The sequence below is a fragment of the Staurois parvus genome, unplaced genomic scaffold (assembly GCF_062004578.1).
Source record: "Staurois parvus isolate SC_StPar_1 unplaced genomic scaffold, SC_StPar_1.0 ptg000885l, whole genome shotgun sequence".
Lineage (NCBI taxonomy): Eukaryota > Metazoa > Chordata > Amphibia > Anura > Ranidae > Staurois > Staurois parvus.
In genome coordinates, this window is record NW_028318681.1 from 349,094 (window position 1) to 370,399 (window position 21,306).

Sequence of the window (21,306 nt, forward strand, 5' to 3'; positions counted from 1 at the left end):
CTGTGATTGGCTGTCACAGTGGTCACATGACCTGTCGGCTCCCAAGCATTTCTAGAGAACAGGAGCTGTCTATGACAGCTCGGTCACTGTGCTGAAAGTGTTCAGTGAGCACGTGATGTTAGCACAAAAACCTTTGCTGCCGCTGGATGCATATGTGCAGCTTGTGGACATAAAAGCCCACCTCCTCTGCCACCACACATATGCGTTACATGGGAGGCAAGATCTTAAGACCACTCTGGTTTTAATAGATGTTAGATGAGTCGTGATTCTGTGTATCCCCTCCAAACAAAACCATAAATATTACTTACAGTAGCCATGTAAAAAATAGTTTGCCTAATGTGTAATGTAAACCTTGCAGTCATTTGAGAGCAAATTATCTTAAGAGTCCATTCATACTATGGGCAGTGACCTGCGTTTTTCCACACTACATAAATGCAGGTCACCGCTGGAGCACATAGAAAACAATCACAAAATGCTGATGTGATGTGCTTTGCATTTGCTGAATGGCACTGGATGTCACTGCACAGCAACACAACACACCATGCTGCATTATATTCACATGAATAAAGTGTCACAATGTGACACACCAAAGTAAAGTTGAAAAAAAAAAAACACAGAAAAATACACATTGCACAGCTCTCTGCTGGAGCTGACTTGATATTAGCCTGCATAGTAAAACGCACAGCTCTCTGCTGGAGCTGACTTGATATTAGCCTGCATAGTAAAACGCACAGCTCTCTGCTGGAGCTGACTTGACATTAGCCTGCATAGTAAAACGCTGCGTTTTATCATTCAGGCGAATGTGAGCTTAGACTAAAACTTGCTTTTGTGCTGAACTCCAGGCAAGAAGTTAATTTACAGCTGAAATACATACTGTGATTTGTTTTACCTGCCAAAGAATTTGTAACATGTTGCCAGTCCTGAAATTTACACAACCCTTCCAGACAGCACAGTACTGTATTAAATGAAAAAACTAGGTCATCACTTTGTCTCCAGCCTGTGACTGTGGATAGTGAAATAGCAGCGGCCTGATGAGATCACCATCGCTTTTCTCCCTCCCCAAATCAGCATGTTCCCTGTCAGCACATGTGCACGCAGTATTGACCTTCCCTTTTCCAGTGCTGCTGTGTAGTAGCTTATAAGAGGCAGATGGATTCAAGCATTTACATCACTTGAATTTATCTTAAAAAAAACAGTTAAACATTTTAAATAAATCTCATTAGAGCAAATAGCACAGCTCTCATTTGCCACGTGTAATGGCTTTACCCCTGTAGACATATCCAGGGTCTTTCTGTCTGAAACATAGCTAAGATGGAGTAATGTATGTCACTTGTTCTGCCTGGTCTTATTGGTGCTATAAAAAAATGTTGTAGAGCTCTTTTAGACTTTTGGATACAAATCTCTTGTGCTGAGTACTTTTGGTATTTTTGTTTTTAAAAAAGTATTGCCAAAGCTTTTTTAGCCATATTTCTGTTATGGGTCACAGGACTGCACTTGCTTTTTTCCTGTTTCCCAGGGCAGCTCCAGACTTTGGAAGGATCCTGACAATATTGTCTGGATCAACCCGGCTGCCTGATTGACAGTTGGCTCCGACTCTCACCGCACATTTGGGAGCCAGAGCCAGCTGTGCCTGCCCCCTTCTCGTGCTCATAGCAGTGAGCACTGGAGAGGCAGAGCAGAGAGAGGTGACTGACAGTCACTGCTCTCCACTCTAAACAGACCAAGAACTGAATTATGTAATTGCTGAGTTCTTGGTTTTAGCCCTTGTTCACACCAGTGCAGCTTTGAAATCACGCTACCTCAGCACGATTTCAAAGCCACAGATCAGTGAAATTTGGATCTCCAATTTCATTACAACTCCAAATAACAGAAGTCAATGCAAGTTGCAATGAAATCACAGAAAATTAGTGCAGGAACCCTGTTCAAGGTCGCTACAACTTGAGTAGCAACAATTTGAACAGTTCCATTGCAAAATTTAGGGTGTGACTTGTGCGATTTTGAACTGTCAGATTGCATGACAAATTGCATTGGTGTGAACAAAGACTTGGATCCAATATGAGACAGCTGCAGCATACAGGTCAGCATGGATGTTTATTTTTATAAACACGTACTTAAACATTTAATTTCATTTATTTAAAGTAGAACAGCTTCCTGCTACTGCACTGTTCTTAAAGGAATTGTCTGTTTTTACAAAATGAGGATTCCTAGATTGTGACCACAGATTTGTGTAACGCGGATATTGTGGGTGGATTCTGGTATAAAAGTTTGCATATGCTGATATGTATTTCAGAAACATTTTCAGATATGAGATATCTTTCACAAATCTGAATAGATCAGCAATAATAGAAGAATCTAACAGCACCTTAGTGACTGTGTGTAGGAGGCTTGACGATGGCATGCAACAGTCTGGTTCATGTACCGTGAGTCATGACTTTCTTCAATCAAGCCATCCATGCGCACGTAGTAACTTTTGTTTTGGGCTAATATCTGGATTAAGTTTCAAGTTATAGCTGTCATATACATGTATTATGAAAGTTGAAATAAAATTTCTATAGATATGAGCTGAGATTGTTTAATGGAAGCATTCGGATCAGCATGATATTGTTTCTTCACAGTCATTTATGAAGCACAACACAACCAGGCAGAATGAACATTGTCTAACAAACTTCGACCTTGCTGAATATAGGCAAGTGTTGAGCGACCTGGCCATCCAGATTTACCAGCAGCTTGTCCGAGTGCTGGAAAACATCTTGCAGCCGATGATTGGTGAGTAATGAGGGATTTATAGAGCTCCCAATACCAAACTGGCAAAGGTGAACCTGTTCTTCCAATCGGAAACTTCTGTCCACTGAGCAAAGCACTGAGCTATGCATACACAGGGCCAACATTCCTTCTGTGCACATTCATTTTTACATTGTAATTTGTCAGAAAAGACTGGAAAGCTGGCAGAGCCATCCTCCACCCTTCCTCCCCACCCAATGGTACACAGATATTTGCCGCCTGTATCTGTCATCCTATGTCTGCAGTGAACCATACCCATATGTCTGCTGTGTGACCGTATATCTTTACGTATATGATGTGCCCAAAATGTGTATATCTCATTCTTGTATATTTCTGCCCTGCCTTATATCGGGTTCCATAATAATACTGTTGTGACACATTGTGATTATCTGTCCAGAACATACTTTCCTCTATCACCCTTGCTTGTATCACAGTTTTCCTTTATAAGCTTTCAATGAAATAGATTTACAAGTCATTTTTTGCTCAACATTGCTCTGTATGCCCTTTAGTTTCAGGAATGCTGGAGCATGAAACTATTCAGGGTGTATCAGGGGTGAAGCCTACTGGTCTGCGGAAGAGGACATCCAGTATAGCTGATGAAGGGACATATACCTTGGATTCCATAGTAAGGCAGCTGAACACTTTCCACTCAATAATGTGCCAACATGGCATGGATCCAGAGCTCATCAAGCAGGTGGTGAAGCAGATGTTCTACATTATCGGTGCGGTCACCCTCAACAACCTGTTGCTCCGAAAGGACATGTGTTCATGGAGCAAAGGGATGCAGATCAGGTAACAATGATCCAAATGTGATATAGTTTGCAGATTTAAGAGTATAGTTCAATGACTTATCTAGTACCCAGGGCCAATCATTTTCCAACACGCTGCCAACCCTCATCCCCACATACACACAAAAACAACTAAAGGAATAAAGCAGTAAATTGTGGGTGTGGCCAAATTGCACGAACATTGGGGGGAGCCATTGTTACATAAAACCTGAGCCTACTCACTGTATATAGGAGTATCAGGAGTGAGAGAGTCCAGGGTTTAGGAGTGCATAACAGAGAGAGTGCAAGAATAAGGAGTTCATAACATAGAGAGTGTAGGGTTCAGGAGTGTGTAACAGAGAGAGTGCGGTGTTTTAGGAGTTCATAACATAGAGAGTCCAGGGTTTAGGACTTCATAACAGAGAGAGTACAAGAATAAGGAGTTCATAACAGAGAGAGTGCAGGGTTTAGGAGTTCATAACAGAGTGCAGAAATAAGGAGTTCATAACAGAGACTGCAGGGTTTAGAAGTGCGTAACAGAGAGTCCAGGGTTTTAGGAGTTCATAACAGAGAGAGTGCGGGGTTTAGGAGTGCATAACATAGAGACTGCAGGGTTTAGGAGTTCATAACCGAGAGAGTGCAGGGTTTAGGAGTTCATAACAGAGATTGCAGGGTTTAGGAGTGCGTAACATAGTGCAGGGCTCAGGAGTTCATAATAGAGCATGCAGGGCCTCAGGAGTTTGTGGTATAGAGAGTGCGGGGCTCAGGAGTGCGTAACATAGAGTGTGTAACGCACAGGCCACAGCACAAAATACCATACAAAATTACCCCCTCCTGCCAGTATGAATCTCTATCCCCCCAAGCCCATATATCCTACAGTACAAATCTCAACCCAGCCCATCAACCCATATACAGACCCCCCCCTCCCAGCCTAACCCTTCAGTATGGAACCCCCCGATCCAGATGCCCCCCAGTAAAGATGCCCCTTCCCTGCCGACCCTTCAGTACAGGTCCCCAGAGTACAGACTCCCCTTTGGTGCAGATCTTACCAGATCAAGAGGCAGTTCAGAGTGAGGAAAGTCCTCTCATCGGTGGTGTCATGTGACTGGAGCCGAGGAGGAGTCTCTCTTTAGCTCTGAGCTGCTGCTGTCAGGGAGAAGTGGTGCTGCAGTGCCTGTGATACTAACACTACAGCAATGCCTCTCCCTGTCTGACAGTGCTGTTGCACTGTGCTTCAAAAAAAAACAATATTGGGACAGTATAAAGGTTGCCATTGCTCATATCTGCTCCTGAAATGGCTAGTCTCCTGGCTGTCATTCTGATGTTGAGACTTTAATACTTTGAGTTGTTGACCCAAACAGCTGATTTACTTGTCGCATGCTTACAGTGTAACTAAACTCGCGTTACACAAACTTTGCATTATATTTTTTCCCCCCATGAATTTTCCTGTGTGCAGAACTTACGTTATAAAATATTGCTACTGCACTTTTTATGAACATATAATATGTTCTGACACAGCAAGCTCCAACACCTAAAACCTATGAAAAGCAAGTCAGCTAGCTGATTCTCTGTCAGCCCTGCCCATGCTGCAGTGCTCATGGTTTAGCTGACTGACAGCTGCTCCAGTACAGTGCAACACCTTCGGTATTTGGCCCTGTCCTGCAATCTTTGTCTAGGTATGTAGTATAACTAATCAAATACTCATACCATGATAGACATTCTGTTTGACAGGTCTCCATTGCCGTCACTTGTAGAAGGTACCAGCATAGCTAATGAGGATAAGTGCACACTAAACTAGGGAATACCAGTACACAGCACCATGGGATATGTAGTCTGAGGCCGATAGTGCACATGGCCATGATGATTATTGCACTGCTCCAAGCCTAAAACTAGAAGTTTGGAAAGACTGATTCAGCAGTTTGCTGGGCAGAGCACAATCACTGGAGATTACGGTTTAAATATAGGATTGCACATGTATTTTAATATTGGGGTTTAGCCCTGGTTCACGCTGAATGCAATTTTGAAATCACACTACTTCACTTGAAGTAGCGTGGTTTCAAAGCCGCAGGTCAGTGCAATTTCAGGTGCGGCTTGCCTGACATCTGTGCAACTTCATGTAAAGATGTCTATGCAAGTTGCACCTGAAATTGCCGAAAATAGTGCAGGAACTATTTTCAAAATCAGTGTGACTTCGTTGCACCAATTTGAACATTTCCATTGCCGACAATAGGGTGCAACTGTCAAATCACATGACAAGTTGCACCGGTCTGAACCAGGGCTTAGTGACACTTTAAAACAATTGAAAGCAGACTGCCAGGGAGGTAGCATGTTTAGGAGAAGTTCGGTAAAGCCGATATGTTCTTCTTACAGTTTTGCTTTAAGCATGCACAGATCAGTAGCCTGAGTTTTCAGAAATAGTGTGCACTGTATGCCCGCAATTAACTAGTAGTATTTGCTGGTTGTCACATAATTCATACTACCTGCTAATCACACCAGCATGGTTACTATAGAAGCCACCAGAGTGTGGAGAGTATAGAAGGCTAAGGCCAGGATCTGCCTTATTGGTAAATTGCCGTTTGCCTTAATAGCTTTCCAAGAAAGGCTGTGTCTTTCCATCTCTACGTTAAGGTTAATGATTCATTAAAGAAGAGTGAATAACACCTCTTGAAAGGTCAGTAAACCTAGTGAATATGCTAGTTTAAGTATAGGAGCTGTGAAGAGATAACAAAATTACACATTTTATCAGTCTATTGCAGTGGTGTATTTAGCTTTTGCTTTAAATTCTGCCTGAATAGTTTTAGGATGATTCTATGTGTTCATATATTATGCTCTATTTACAGTTCATGCAAAACCAACATTTTAGTTATTTTTGGATGTTGTTGGGATGAATCACGCACCACCATCTTGTATCTATAGGGAACTTGGGGGGGGGGGGGTTGAGATAGTCTTGCTAGATCATCATCATACCACCCAACCATAATAATAGTGTACAGTAAATCGCCCTGTTGCATTGGTTAGTTGTAGGCAACACTGGCAGGTGATCTCACTGTTAAGCAGGCTTATGTAGGGGTTATGTATTTTGGGTAGAGTTGACATTTATGGTAATAGTTTAATACTGTTTCCATAACATCATACATATTATGGCTTTTATCTACATTTAGACTAAGTGGTTGATAGTCATTAGCAGATGCGTAGGCTAAGTGTAAATCTAATATCCCATACTCAAGTTAGTCATCGTAGGAAATTATGGGTTTATTGTCTCTAATGCAGTTACCCTTTACAGAATTGTCAAGTCATATTAGTGATATTTAAAATATTCTGTGCAATTCTAATTATTCCTGGCAAAATTGTTGAAACTGTTTTAATTAAACCATGTTACAGTGTTACTCATGCAATTATTGTTTTTAAACTACCGAAAGTGTGTCCATCTGGGCATAGGAGGGAATTGGGTATAACACTGATTATGAGGGTGTTCATGTCATTTTTTTCCTAATTATTTATAACATTTATGTATTGGATCATCTGTTGCTTCTGTTTAGGAGACTGTCCTAAAATGTGTGGTTTCATAGCATCGTATAGGAATGAGATGACTCTACTGAAACTGACCAATCATATTCTGATCAGGCAGCTGATGTTTTGTGTTGCTCTGTACAGGTACAATGTAAGCCAATTAGAGGAATGGCTGCGGGACAAGAATCTGATGAACAGTGGGGCCAAAGAGACCCTGGAACCCTTAATTCAGGCTGCTCAGTTGCTACAAGTGAAGAAGAAAACAGATGAAGATGCAGAGGCCATCTGCTCTATGTGCAATGCTCTGACTACTGCTCAGGTAAAGTGACTGCTGACTGTGAGGATTTAAGCCAACTCCATAGGAGTGTGCCATGTAGGTTGATGTATGCCAAGTGGTCACTGTGCTTTGTACCTTAATGACCAGCTGCAAATTGGTGTCAAGTAGCTAAACCTCTTACACAGCCAGCGATTTATCAACTGATCATAATAGTCATGTTATTTCTTCGTTTTCTAAGTCTTTTTTGCTGGTTTTCATAATATATGCAATGTAATATGGATTATACTGTATATCTACAGTATGTAAGCTTGTTGGACAGTCCATGCCAAAACTATATACATTAATAGTGAGTTTCACCCTGCGCTCTCTTTTGCAATTTTAACAGTCTGCTCTCCCCTGGGCTTTTCCCATTCAGCTAAAACATTTGTCAGGTCAGCTACTAATGTTGGACAAGAGTGTCTCAAAAATGACATTCCAAGTGATCCGGAAGGTTTTTCAGCAGTGTTGAAGTCAGGGCTGTGTGTGAGGTTGTCAGGAATCATAAACCACGCAGAGACAGAAAGTGCAGTTAAAATCACACCTTTAATGAAATAGCAAAAATAACAGTTCAGGAACATAGTCAAAACAGAAGCTAGGGTTTGGATGCTAGAGCGGGTAATCAGACAAGCCAGGGTCAGGAAACCAGATGTCAGTGTAGATGGGAGCAAAAATCAGGAACAGGAATTGGAAGAGAAGTCAGCCAGACCAAGTTGTACACAGAAACACACTGGAACTAAGCTGTTAAAAAAAAGCAAAAAGGGCTGGCTGTAGGCTGGACTAATGAGGCAGATATCATTATCCAAGTGAGTCTCTGGAGACGAGTGGCTGGTAATTAACCGACAGCTGAACAGCTTCTGAGTACTCAAAGAAAAGAGCTGCTCGTTAAGCAGCAGGAGCTTGACAGAGGTTTAGGTTCCTCCACATAGAACTTTATTTCTGGAACTGGTTTTGTGCGCAGAGATACAGTAATGCTGGAACAGAAAAGGGCCTTTCCCCCAAACTAGTTGTAAGCATGCCATTCTCTTAAATGACCACTGGTAAAATTTCCTTATGGTTTTAAAAAAAACTAAACTGCAAAATATTGTCTTTTTACAGATTGTGAAGGTGTTGAATCTCTATACCCCTGTAAATGAGTTTGAAGAAAGGGTATTGGTATCGTTTATACGCAACATACAGGTACAGTATGTTTTTTGTTTGGTCATAGGACATATCTTCTACATGTTTTGATACACTTGACTATGATTTGTGACCTCTGCATAAATTACTAGTATGTTTGTATTGCCATTTTTGTGTTGGATATGCAGTCATAAATGGATAACAAGGAAAATAGGAAACCTCTTTATTAATAGGCAGTAAAACAACACATACATTTGTATTGGTAATAAGGCTACTTTCACATTGCTCCCTTTCAAAAACACTGTAAAAATGGATATTTGCGTCTTTGCCGCATTTTGCACCTGTGAAAAAAAAGTGACTTTAGAACACAACTGTGGTGCATTTTTTATGCATTTTCCATTTACTTCAATGGGGGGGGGGGGGGGGGGGTTGGTGCACTTTGTTCCTTTTTTTTTTTATTACCACACCAAGCATGCACCAAAAATGCAGCAAGCAGGACTTTTGTCATTTGCCGGTCTGTTGCGTTTTTCAATGTGTTTGTTTTCAAAGAGTTCCATAGGATTTAATGGTCATGCATTTTTCTTCTGTTTTTTTTAACACAAAAACGGAAGAAAAACAAATGTGTGAAAGCAGCCCAAGTGTACAGATTATTAATATAAGTTGTGGTTGTACACAGACCACCTGGTAAGACATACACTATTTTGCCAAAAGTATTGGGGCGCCTGCCTTTACACACACATGAACTTGAAGAGTATCCCAGTCTTAGTCCGTAGGGTTCAATATTGAGTTGGCCCACCCTTTGTGGCTATAACAGCTTCAACTCTTCTGGGAAGGCTGTCCACAAGGTTTAGGAGTGTGTCTATGGGAATGTTTGATCATTCTTCCAGAAGCACAATTGTGAGGTCTGGCACTGATGTCGGGCGAGAAGGCCTGGCTCACAGTCTCCACACTAATTCATCCAAAAGGTGTTCTATTGGGTTGAGATCAGGACTATGTGCAGGCCAGTCAAGTTCCTCCACCCCAAACTCGCTCATCCATGTCTTTATGGACCTTGCTTTGTGCACTGGTGCTCAGTCATGTTGGAACAGGAAGGGGCCATCCCCAAACTGTTCCCATAAAGTTGAGAGCATGAAATTGTCCAAAATGTCTTGGTATGCTGACACCTTAAGAGTTTCCTTCACTGGAACTAAGGGGCCAAGTCCAACCCCTGAAAAACAACCCCACACCATAATCCCCCCTCCACCAAACTTTACAGTTGGCACAATGCAGTCAGGCAAGTATCATTTTCCTGCCAAACCCAGACATGTCCATCAGATTGCCAGACAGAGAAGCGTGATTCATCACTCCAAAGAACATGTCTCCACTGCTCTAGAGTCCAGTGGCAGCATGCTTTACACCACTGGATCCAATGCTTTGCATTGCACTTGGTGATGAAAGGCTTGGATGCAGCTGCTCGGCCATGGAAACCCATTCCATGAAGCTCTCTATGCACTGTTGTGCTAATCTGAAGACCGCATGAAGTTTGAAGGTCTTTAACTATTGACTCTGCAGACAGTTGGCGACTTCTGCGCACTATGCATTGACCCCACTCTCATTTTACGTGGCCTACAACTTTGTGGCTGAGTTGCTGTTGCTCCCAGTTGCTTCCACTTTGTTATAATCCCACTAACAGTTGACTGTGAAATATTAAGTAGCAAGGAAATTTCACGGATGGACTTATTGCACAGGTGGCAGCCTATCACGGTACCACGCTTGAATTCATTGAGCTCCTGAGAGTGACCCATTCTTTCACAAATGTTTGTAGAAGCAGTCTGCATGCCTAGGTGCTTGATTTTATACACTTGTGGTCATGGAGGTGATTGGAACACCTGAATCCAATGATTTGGAGGGCTGGCCCAATACTTTTGGCAATACAGTACATATACAAATGGTATGTGAATTATATACACATATATGTATGATACAGCCAAAGACAGTGTCAGTGGTAAAGTTAAGAGTATATTGGCATTTTTTTAACTTTGTAAAAATAGAAGAAAATAAATTCTTGGTGTGAAGAGTTTTTGTTGGTGCGATATTCAAGTTTTGGTTGTTATATTTTTTCAATTTTATTGTCACTGAAAATTCCTGTACCTATATATTGTACCTAATGTAGAAACTATAAAATGAATGCACCACTTTGGTTGGGGAAGGTGATGGACTTGTATAAGGCTCGGTCAGAATGAATGAGAATTGTGGTTCAATCGAGTGGCCAGTGTCTCCGGGGTATACAGGCTTGCACTGTGATGCAATAAACTTGCACGGAATCTGGTTGGACAGTCACATTATGTTTTTGCCCAGTAGCTTTGTTTTTATTGGAAAGCTGAAAGGAGAAGTAGGGTCAAAGCTCTTTTGGCCCTACTTCTGTTGTGAGTCGCAGGAGTGCTTGCTGTTGGCTGACGTCACTGAGCCGGTCCAGGCTTTGGAAAGATTCCAACTTTACAGTCAGGATCCACATAGATTGCTGACTGTCAGCTGGCTGAGCCACTGAAAGCCTGAGTTAGCGGATTAGAAAATTGAATGAACATTCCTAAAACAAAACATTTTTGAACAAAACTCTACTTGTATATGGCAAGCTTAAAATGGAACTGCAGACATCTTCTCCCCGGCTTCCTCCAGGTGCGAGGCTGCAGTCGTCTTCATTGGCTGGTGCAGGATGATAATGCTTCTGCGGATGTGCAGGAGATCGGTCATCCTGGCACACAGGTGCTGTTTCGGAATGTAAATTGAGCTGCGCTTGCCTGCCTTGTGTGCATGCCAAAGAAAACTGTGGACAGGCAGGTACATTTGTTTTATTGCAGAAGAGACATTGCATGTCTCTTCTGCAACAAAGACCCTGCCTGATCAGTCTTTAAAGTGATTGTAAATGCTCTTTTTTTTTTCCCTTTATTAAAATAACAAACATGTCGTGCTTGCCTGCTCTTTGCAGTGGCTTTGCACAGAGCAGCCCCGATCCTCCTCTTCTGGGGTATCTTGCTGGTGCTCCTGGCTCAAACTCCCAGAGAGTGCCCCCATTGCAAGCCACTTCAATGGGGGCACTAGTGCATGCTTGCTCCCGAGCCCACTCTGTCAGTGGCTACTGCTGCTGTCTCTGAGCCAATGAGGAGGGAGAGAGCAGAGCGAGCCTTTGCTCACGTGCACATCACTGGATCTAGGTTGGACTCTGGAAAGTAAAAGGGGGGGACTGGGGAGGGGGAGTGGGAAGCTGCAGGCAGAAGGTTTTTTTTTTACCTTAAAGTGGTTGTAAAGGCTTCATTCTATGCATGAAGGTAAAAAAAACACCAACGTACAGCAGCAGCCCCAGCTCATCCCTAAATGTACCTGAGCCCCATCTCGAACCAGCGATGTGCACACGAGCAATGGCTCTCCCAGGCCTCTCCTTCATTGGCTGACACAGCAATAGCGATTGATTCCCGCTAGTGTCATTCACAGCCATTGAGCTAATATGGAGAGAGTGGGAGGCAGGGCCGAGCCGCTCTCCATGTGTGAATGGACATACAGAGCAGCGGATCGGGAGCAAGCCTGCTCCAGTGCCCCCATATCAAGCTGCTCACTTTGTGAGCACTAGGCAGGAGGGAGGGTCCAGGAGTGCCAGCGGAGGACCCAAGAAAAGGAGGATCGGGCCTGCTCTGTGCAAAACCATTGCAAAGAGCAGGTAGGTATACCATGCTTTTGTTATTAAAAAATGTAAAAAAAACCAAACCTTTAATATCACTTTATTGTAGAAAATGCATTAAGGTAAAAATCCTTCCACCTTTCAGTTGCACCTTAAGTCACAGGACTGTTGTGCCTACTCTGAATGTGTATAGCCAGTAAAATATTGAAATACTTTGATGTGAAATGCTTGTTTGTCTATTTTCCCACAGTTGCGCCTAAGGGACCGGAAGGACGCCCCTCAGCTGCTAATGGATGCCAAGCACATCTTCCCTGTCACCTTCCCCTTCAACCCCTCATCTCTGGCTTTAGAAACAATTCAGATCCCAGGAAGTCTCAGCCTAGGATTCATCTCTCGTGTGTAAAGAGCCGCACTGCCTCATATCATTTTGGATGTGAATCACCCAGACATGTCAGCCACACTGGAGAAGCATTATAGAGTCCACCACTGCATCCCTAGATACATGACTCGTACACTTTCTGCAGTTCGTATATCATGTATAAGAGACTGGTAGAACGATGTCAGTTGGTACGCATCCAGTGGAAATTGTCCTTAAAGCCTATTGTTTAGGTAATTTGCCTTGATATTAAATCCCCATTCTGGGTTGCCAGTTATGTTCCTAAAATAGCCATTCCCTATCTGATAGATCAACACAGGTTACATGTAATGTATTTAAATACATTTTCTTAGTGTAATTCCGTGATTCGCTGGAAGCCAGAAAGGAAGCTACGCATTATTGTGGTAGACTATATGGTAACTGGTCATTTCATCACTATAGGTGTATGAATAACTGTGTACACTTGTAACTATAGCCAGACCACATCATTATTTATGTTAAAAGAACAATTCTATAAAAGTATTGGACGAAAAAAAGAAATCAGCTTTACGTGTAATGTAGATGATGTTTATTTGTTAGCACCGTGGTTTACTATGCAGATAAAATGTGCTGCTGTGTTTTTGTGTTGCTCTAATGTTACGATATCCGTATTCGGCACTACACAATAAAATATTCATCTCTTTATTATCCAGTATGTTTACAGTCCAATGTGATCTGTTTATTAGGGTAAGCCACAGAATAGGCTGGATTCCTTATCTCTGGAAACAAGGAAGAGGCACCTTAAGCACATACGGATTACTGATAAAAATTGCTGTTTTTAAAGAAAATAAAGAAAATATATTAAAAAAAATTATAGACGCCTTAAAGAACAAATAGGTTCTCGTAATATATTGTTAAAGGTTATGTATAGTCTTTCCTGGCATTTTTTAAGTCTGTTTGAGTGTTTCAGTTCAACACAGTATTTTTTTTTTTTTTTTTTTGCAGCTGATGGTTTCAATGATGTTTACTGTGTTATTGGTGTTTCTTTGCTGTATTACATATTGTTATTCAGTGCTTTTTATTTATTTATACCCCTGTAGTACAGAAAAGAGGAGGCTTGTGGTGGATTCATTAATTCACTAATAGTAAATGAGTTAAGATGAAAGGGTAGATACAATATTTCTTGTATGTGCATCACTCACTGCTATGGACCAGCATGCAGAAAAAGAGGCTGTACCGCAGCATATAGCGTGATGTGTAAGGGCACTATTATACTGGGTAACGTGGTGCAGACTTTACCCATCCACTGCATATTGCCTGCATTTAAACTGATTAGAGCACTCCAACAAAACACAGAATGATGAGAGCTAGCAACACTTAAGATAAATTATTGGTAGGCATCTATGTTGGTGGGTACTCTTTAGTGTGCACTTTCACCAGCACTACTTGGCACATATTCCATATTTCTAATTATAAGGAACTATTATAAAAATATCTGTAATACTTTAAAAGTGAACCTCCATGAGTAGAACAGTTTGATTCTAGACAGGGCCAGCAGCGTATGGGGTGCAGCACCAAGCTTTTCCTGTACAGTTGTGGCTAAATGCAGAAAGAAAATATATGGGTTACTATGAATATTGAGGGGAATCTGAAGACTCTGCAGTTCAAGGGATATAAAATTCTCCTTTCTCTTGTTTGGTGATCTGAGCAGCTGAAAAGTACCTCTGCATATTAAGCAGGACACATAGGATTTTTAAAAGTGCACTCTAGTGTTTTTACTAAAATTCTCACATGACAGAGGGGGTAGATCGTGTACATATACGCATCATCTTTTATGTGTCTTTGGAACAGCATGATGTCTAAATATGACCCTGGTTATAGGTGTAGAATTTTGGAGGTTCAGCCACACACTGACTTGACAGCTTCATTGGCAGGATATTCTTGCCGTACTTCCTGAGTTTCTCCCTGCCCACACTGGGGTATCATTTTTCCTGCAACGGCATTGCATTCTCTTTCAGAATACATTTTTTTTTTTTTTTTTTAAATCCAACCCAAAGACCGAACCCTTACATGATGGCTGTATTAGATGCGCAAACCTAGGAAATTTAGAGCGGAACTAAAATCTCAATATACTCGCCTCCACTTTCCAGCAATGCTGTGCTTACATCCCTTGGCGGCTGATGTTGCCTTCTCCCCAGATGCCGTTTTTTTTTTTTCTTTTTTCAATTTTGGCCCAACTAGAGTGTTCTGGGAATATACACTGAGCTAAGCATGTGCTTAGCATGTGACTGTACGCTTAGCTTAGTGCTTCGTGTACATTCAATAGAAAACTGCAAACAGGCAGGTAAGTGTGTATTCTTGCAGAAGAGACATAGCATGTCTCACTTGCAATAAAGAGCCATCTGCTTGCAGAGATACAAGAAACTGTGGAGATCTAACACTGAAGCATCTATTTTTTAGGCCTCATTCACATGGGGCGTACTGGAGCGTACGTCCACCCAGGGGCTGTTTACCTGCACAGGGATGCACAGGTGTTTCATGCATTCCAGTACAGGCAGTCCCATTGGTGCCAATTGGGATGCAGCGGCTGCACTGACACAGCCACTGCTCTCAATTTGACATCAGTGCTGGTGCACAGCCCCAAACAGTGTGCGTTTGGGGCCATGCATTCGCACCTGCATGAATGTTAAATTGAGAGCAGTGACTGTGTCCGTGCAGCCACTGTGTTCCAATTGACATTATTGGGATTGCCTGCATGGGATACATGGAACACCTGTGCATACTAGCCCAAGTAAACACAGGAGTACGGTGTAGCAGCTTGAAAAATAGATGTAAGGTAAATACATTTTTTTCTGTATTCATGGAATTTTAGAGTCTTAATTATTTCCATGTTGCTCTAAATTATATTTATAAAAAAATCTATAAGCTTTGTAAACATATTTTCATAGATTTAAAGTAGTTTCACCAATTCCCAGTGCTGTTTTCCTTTTTTTGAGGACACTAAAGCTAACTATCGTAAGCACCAATTTGGTTTGATTCATCACTTGGCTCAACAAAAGTCCATTTAAAAATGGACTGGTTATTTTGAAAAATTATCATCAGAACAGTGATTGCATCCTACCAAATGCACTGACTGTTTAGATAGTTGGCCATCTGAGGGAGTCACAGCTGTCTGAATACAGTAGCCAGCAGGGGTGAATCCTCTGTCCATTCATCCAACCCCCTGGGCTGAACAAGATGAATCTAGCACAGTATGGCAAAAATAAGTAATTGCTACTTCATTTGAGATGAAACTGAACAGGATCATTGACTACCTTGCTTTTATATGTAAAATGTGCTCTAGACCATGGATCTCCAAACTTTTGAAACAAATGGCCAGTTTACTGCCCTTCAGACTTTAGGGGGGCTGGACTGTGGCCATTGGGAGTAGAAAATACCCTGCCATCGGTAAGAGTAAATAATGTCTAGGTGGTCAGTGGGAGAACCAGTACTACATCAATGGTGTCAGTGGGAGGAATTATGCCCCATCTCTGGTGCCAGTGGGATGAATAGTACCCCGTCTTTGGTGTCAGTGGAAGGAACAGGGTCCCATCATTGGCGTCAGTGGAAGAAATAGTGCCCCAAGGGCTGGATAAAGGCAAGCAAAGGGCCACATCCGGCCCATGGGCTGCAGATTTGGGGACCTCTGCTCTAGACCAAACCAACCAGTCAGACGTTTGGTTTTATCGTCTGTGGCCATTGGGAGTAGAAAATACCCTGCCATCGGTAAGAGTAAATAATGTCTAGGTGGTCAGTGGGAGGACCAGTACTACATCAATGGTGTCAGTGGGAGGAATTATGCCCCATCTCTGGTGCCAGTGGGATGAATAATACCCCGTTTTTGGTGTCAGTGGAAGGAACAGTGTCCCATCATTGGTGTCCGTGGAAGAAATTGTGCCCCAAGGGCCGGATAAAGGCAAGCAAAGGGCCACATCGCCCGTGGGCTTCAGTTTTGGGGACCTCTGCTCTAGACCAAACCAACCAGTCAGACGTTTGGTTTTACCTTCTGCCTTGCATTAGACAGATACTTGCTAAATGGCTTTGGTTACCATGAATGCACTTTAGTAAAGGATCTCTGATTTATTTGATTACATGTGTGCAATCAGAGCAGCAAACGATTGTCTCTAGATGGACCCATACACACTACTGATTTTCTTATGAACTGCATGTTTTAGTGCCACAGAAATCTAATATTCCATTAACATTTAGGGTCTCAGTAACAAAAAAAAAAAAGACTGCCATACTAGACACATCCAGCTTCTGTTTGTGTGACATTATCATCTTTTTAAAACTTAAGCTGTCCAGACACAGACCAAATTTTGTCCAGTTCCTGATGCATTTCATGGGTAGCCATGGTTGGTACCTTCCTGCTTGGCATCCCTTAACTAAAAATTCAAAGGAGCTGGGCAGGAAATTGTTGGCTACATAGTATCTGTATCCAGCCAGATGCAGGCACTGATTGGGTTCTGTGACAGCCGGTGATAGCCACAGACAGAGATTCATCCATGCTTAGCAGATGTGGATGTGGCCAGCTTCAAATGCCAACAGATTTAATATAGAAGATCTTTGATCAGAAGCTAATATACAATATATTTAATATTAATTTATATTTCATATTAAAATGGCATTGAGACCTCATTGTATTTAAATTGAATGAGTTGTTGGAATAGGTTCAGTTTTTTTTTTTTAATGAGATACAACTACCAACTGCATTAGGGTCGATGTACTAATGTTATAGAGCATACTCACTCTAAATACATTAGCAGCCTATTTTCCTTTTGTAAACCAACCCTATTGTGTTTAATTACTCGAATTGTATATTTTCAAAAGCTTTTAAAGTGGTTGAAAAGGTAGAAGTTTTGTTTGTTTTTTTTTGTTTGTTTTTTTTACTTTGATGCATTCTATGCATGAAGGTAAAACCTTTACATGTGTAGCTCCCCCCTCAGCAACCCACTTATACTCATCTGAGCCTGATCCAGCGATGTGCATGAGAGCAGAAGCTGTCCCAGGTCTCTGCCTCCTCATTGGCTGACACAGCAGCAGCTGGAGCCATTGGCTCCCGCTGCTGTCAATCACAGACAGCAAGGATGAGCTGGAGGCAGGGTTGAGCTGCACTCTGTTTGTGTCTCATAGACACACAGGTGGGTCAGGAACGAGCATGCACTAGTGCCCCCAGAGCAAGCAGCTTGGGGGAACTCAGCACGAAGGAGGGGCCTAGAGCATCGGCTGGGGACCTGAGAAGAGGAGGATTGGGGCTGCTCTGCACAAAACCATTACGCAGAGCAGGTATGATATGTTTGTTTAAAAAAAAAAAAATCAGGACTTTTACAATGACTTTAAGGTCTCATACTTACATTTTGATGAAGAATTCCTCCTTCCAACCTTTTCAGAGCTTTGTCCCATCACTTACATCTAAATTTATTTATAATATATTTCTACCCATCTAAGTGGCTTCTTCTAGGAGATGCACATTCTCCCTTGGGAGCATAATTCTGGATATGGTTCCTTCATATAGTCATTTTTTGTTTTTTAAACTTGCTCACAAAGTTGTCCGTCACCATCAACATTAAAAAAAAAAAAAAAAAATGAGGGAAGGGGAAGACTTGCGCATATGTGATACGCAAACAGATGAGAGCCAAATCTGCAGCTGAGGGAGAGAGACCTATTGAAATGAAGCTCTTAAGACGTAGAGAATACATCCATTGGTATAAAAATGGCTTCCTTACCACATTAAAAATGAGTACCAGATACTAGTTATCATTCCATGTGGATTGGTTGAGGCTAAAAAAAGAAAAATGTACGTTACTTTAAAACACATTGTTTACCATGCATGACCTATTCTAGTCAAGGTGGTCAGTGCACACGGTGCATGATACGATGTTCTCTCATTTATTTCATTATGACTTTAAGATGTAACTTATTCTTTACTAAACTAGGTACCAGAATAGGACTCATTTCTTAATTCATACTTCTACTTGAAAGGAAAAGGTTGTTGCTGAATTTCATTTAGGCAATAATGATACTGAAGTCCATATGCTAACAGTTATATTCTGTACTCTGTAATGTCATGCCTAGCAAATGTTTGCATCATTAACACTGTAACTAATAAGCTATCACTGCAAACTGTACAAAAATAAATAAATTCAAGAATGTGGAGTCTAGCTATTTTATTTTGCCAAAATGGTGTGATTTTTTTCATACTTTAGCTGTGATATTTTTAAGAGACTTTGGATAAGTTCAAGATTCTACTTTAGGAAGTCAATTTATTTCAAAAGCTTTAGCAAAAATATTATTAGGCACAAACATGGAGTCCAGTGTGTTATACCATCACCCCAGACACTGCACACTATTATAGGTGGTACAGGCAATTTATAAATTTTTTTCAGTTATTGTCTATTTTCCCCTCTTTTTTTTTTTTTTTATAAAGTAGAACTATAGGCAAAACTTTTTTTTTTTCTTTTTGAATAGAGTTTGGGAAGATTATACCCCATCAAATTTTTTTCGCCATCTGTGTCCCATTGGAGAGATTTCCCTTTGTTTCCTGTTCCATAGCCAAACAGGAAGTGAGAGGAAATCCCTGCAAATTAAGGTAATCCCTTTGATCCCCCCAGGTCACCAAAACTAGTGTACCCCATTGGAAGATTTCCCCTCTATTACTTTTCTGGGGACAACCCAAAGTTTGTGGTTTTCTTTTACCTTCACTTTCAATGATAATGGTAAATAGGACAAATAGAGAAGGTGAATCTCCTTAAGGGGGGCACAGACAGCAATAAAAACTGACAGAGGTTCTAATCCCTCGCCATGCTATCCAAAATTAAAATAAAAAATTTGCCTTTAGCTATACTTTAAATCCTAAGTACATAGCCTCTAAATATACACAGAGGGGTTCCTGGTAAGCACCCTCTTCATCCTTTTGTGAAATCGCTGTCAAAACATGGCAGGGTGACTATCTTACTAATGAAGTCAGCGGGGCTTACCAACACAGTTGCCCTCTGCACCCTGGGACCCTGCCTCAGCTCTGTCAGCTGAGCTCCAACAAGGCTATGCTGGGAGCCCATAAGATCCTCATGCCCAACCTGCAGCCTGAGGGCCGCATGCAGCCCCTTGGTATATAATATGTGGCCCTTGGACCTCTGACGTCTGTAGTGGGAACATCGATTAGGGTAACAGCATTGATCTCTACTAGGCTCATGTAACATGTTTTCATATTGTCTTCTGCAGCTATCCCCAGCCAAAAATGTAGGTTGTCCATACTCTCTGACCCTCATTTCCTCTATTAGAGCTTCAGTTTCTGACTGTTCTGTCAAGCATTACATATATGGAACATTATGTGCGGCTCTTTGGTTATGTCAGGGGCCACATTTGAGGCTGCCCTTAGCTCATGGGTTGACAACCATTGCTCTAAGAGGGCATAACGGGGAGAAGAGACAAGCCATAAGAACTATGGATCCACGAACAGCTTATGCTAACATTTTCAGGCTTTTACTAGTTAATCGTTGCTAGATCTTGGCAATAATATATGAAATGCGTCATGTTGCATTGCATTCCATTGAATTCTTGTTCAAATATTTTATCAGAGAGTATCAACATTACATTACAGAAATGTAGACTAAATGATGGCGAATGCAAGCCATCAACAAAGAGACAACAAGCAATGGAGACCACAATGCATGTTCACATTGCATAAATCATTTGACATAAGAGGACAGGCCTCAAGAAGGAAGAACCAGAATAGGCTGGTAATCTAGGTGTAGTATGTAAGCTGACATGAAGGTGGAAAGGTAGGCCATTTCATTGAATTCCTATGTAGACATTGGGTGTCATTTTTTTTTTTATAAATGGTGATGTCTCTGCTCAAATCCAAATACAATATATTGCCAAAAGTTTTGGGACAGCCCTCCAAATCATGTGATTCAGGTGTTCCAATCACCTCCATGGCCACAAGTGTATAAAATCAAGCACCTAGGCATGCAGACTGCTTCTACAAACATTTGTGAAAGAATGCATCGCTCTCAGGAATTCAATTCAATTGAATTCAAGAGTGGTACTGTGATAGGTTGCCACCTGTGCAATAAGTCCATCCGTGAAATTTCCTTGCTATTAAAAATTCCACGGTCAACCATTACTGGTATTATAACAAAGTGGAAGCAACTGGGAACAATAACTCTGCCACAAAGTGGTAGGCCATTTAAAATGTCAGAGCGGGGTTAGCGCATGCTGAAGCGCACAGTGTGCAGAAGTTGCTAACTGTCTGCAGATTCAATAGCTAAAGACCTCCAAACTTCATGTGGCCTTCAGATTACCACAACAACAGTGTGCAGAGAGTTTTATGGAATGGGTTTCCATGGCCGAGCAGCTGCATCCAAGCCTTACATCACCAAGTGCAATGCAAAGCGTCGGATGCAGTGGTGTAAAGCACGCCGCCACTGGACTCTAGAGCAGTGGAGACGTGTTCTCTAGAGTGGCCAATCACGCTTCTCTCTCTGTAAATCCGAAGGACTGTTAAATCACCTGTTAAGAAGTGGAAAGTTCGGGGATCTCTTGATACCAAGCCAAGGTCAGGTAGACCAAGAAAGATTGCAGCCATAACTGACAGAAGAATTGTCCGGGACTCAAAGAAAAACCCACAGGCAACCTCAAAAGAAATACAGGCTGCTCTGGAAAAAGATGGTGTGGATGTTTTTAAGGAGTACACTACGGTTATACTTGAACAAAAATGAGCTGTTTGGTTGAAGTGCCAGAAAGAAGCTTTTACTGCACCAATGCCACA

The 21,306-nt window shown here is 41.7% G+C and overlaps 1 protein-coding gene across 4 annotated transcripts in view; it reads left to right on the forward strand.

Annotated features, from left to right (window-relative positions):
• The window catches only part of LOC149442469 (unconventional myosin-Va), a 242,304-nt gene extending 223,618 nt beyond the window's left edge, over positions 1 to 18,686 (forward strand). For all 4 annotated transcript variants that reach the window (XM_089656073.1, XM_089656074.1, XM_089656075.1 and 1 more), the window contains 5 exons: positions 2,616 to 2,766; positions 3,291 to 3,573; positions 7,203 to 7,377; positions 8,470 to 8,550; positions 12,393 to 18,686. In XM_089656073.1, coding sequence (XP_089512199.1) covers positions 2,616 to 2,766; positions 3,291 to 3,573; positions 7,203 to 7,377; positions 8,470 to 8,550; positions 12,393 to 12,545 — 843 coding nt within the window. In that variant the 3' untranslated portion in view covers positions 12,546 to 18,686. The remainder of the gene's footprint in view (positions 1 to 2,615; positions 2,767 to 3,290; positions 3,574 to 7,202; positions 7,378 to 8,469; positions 8,551 to 12,392) is intronic.
• Positions 18,687 to 21,306: the final 2,620 nt, after the last annotated feature.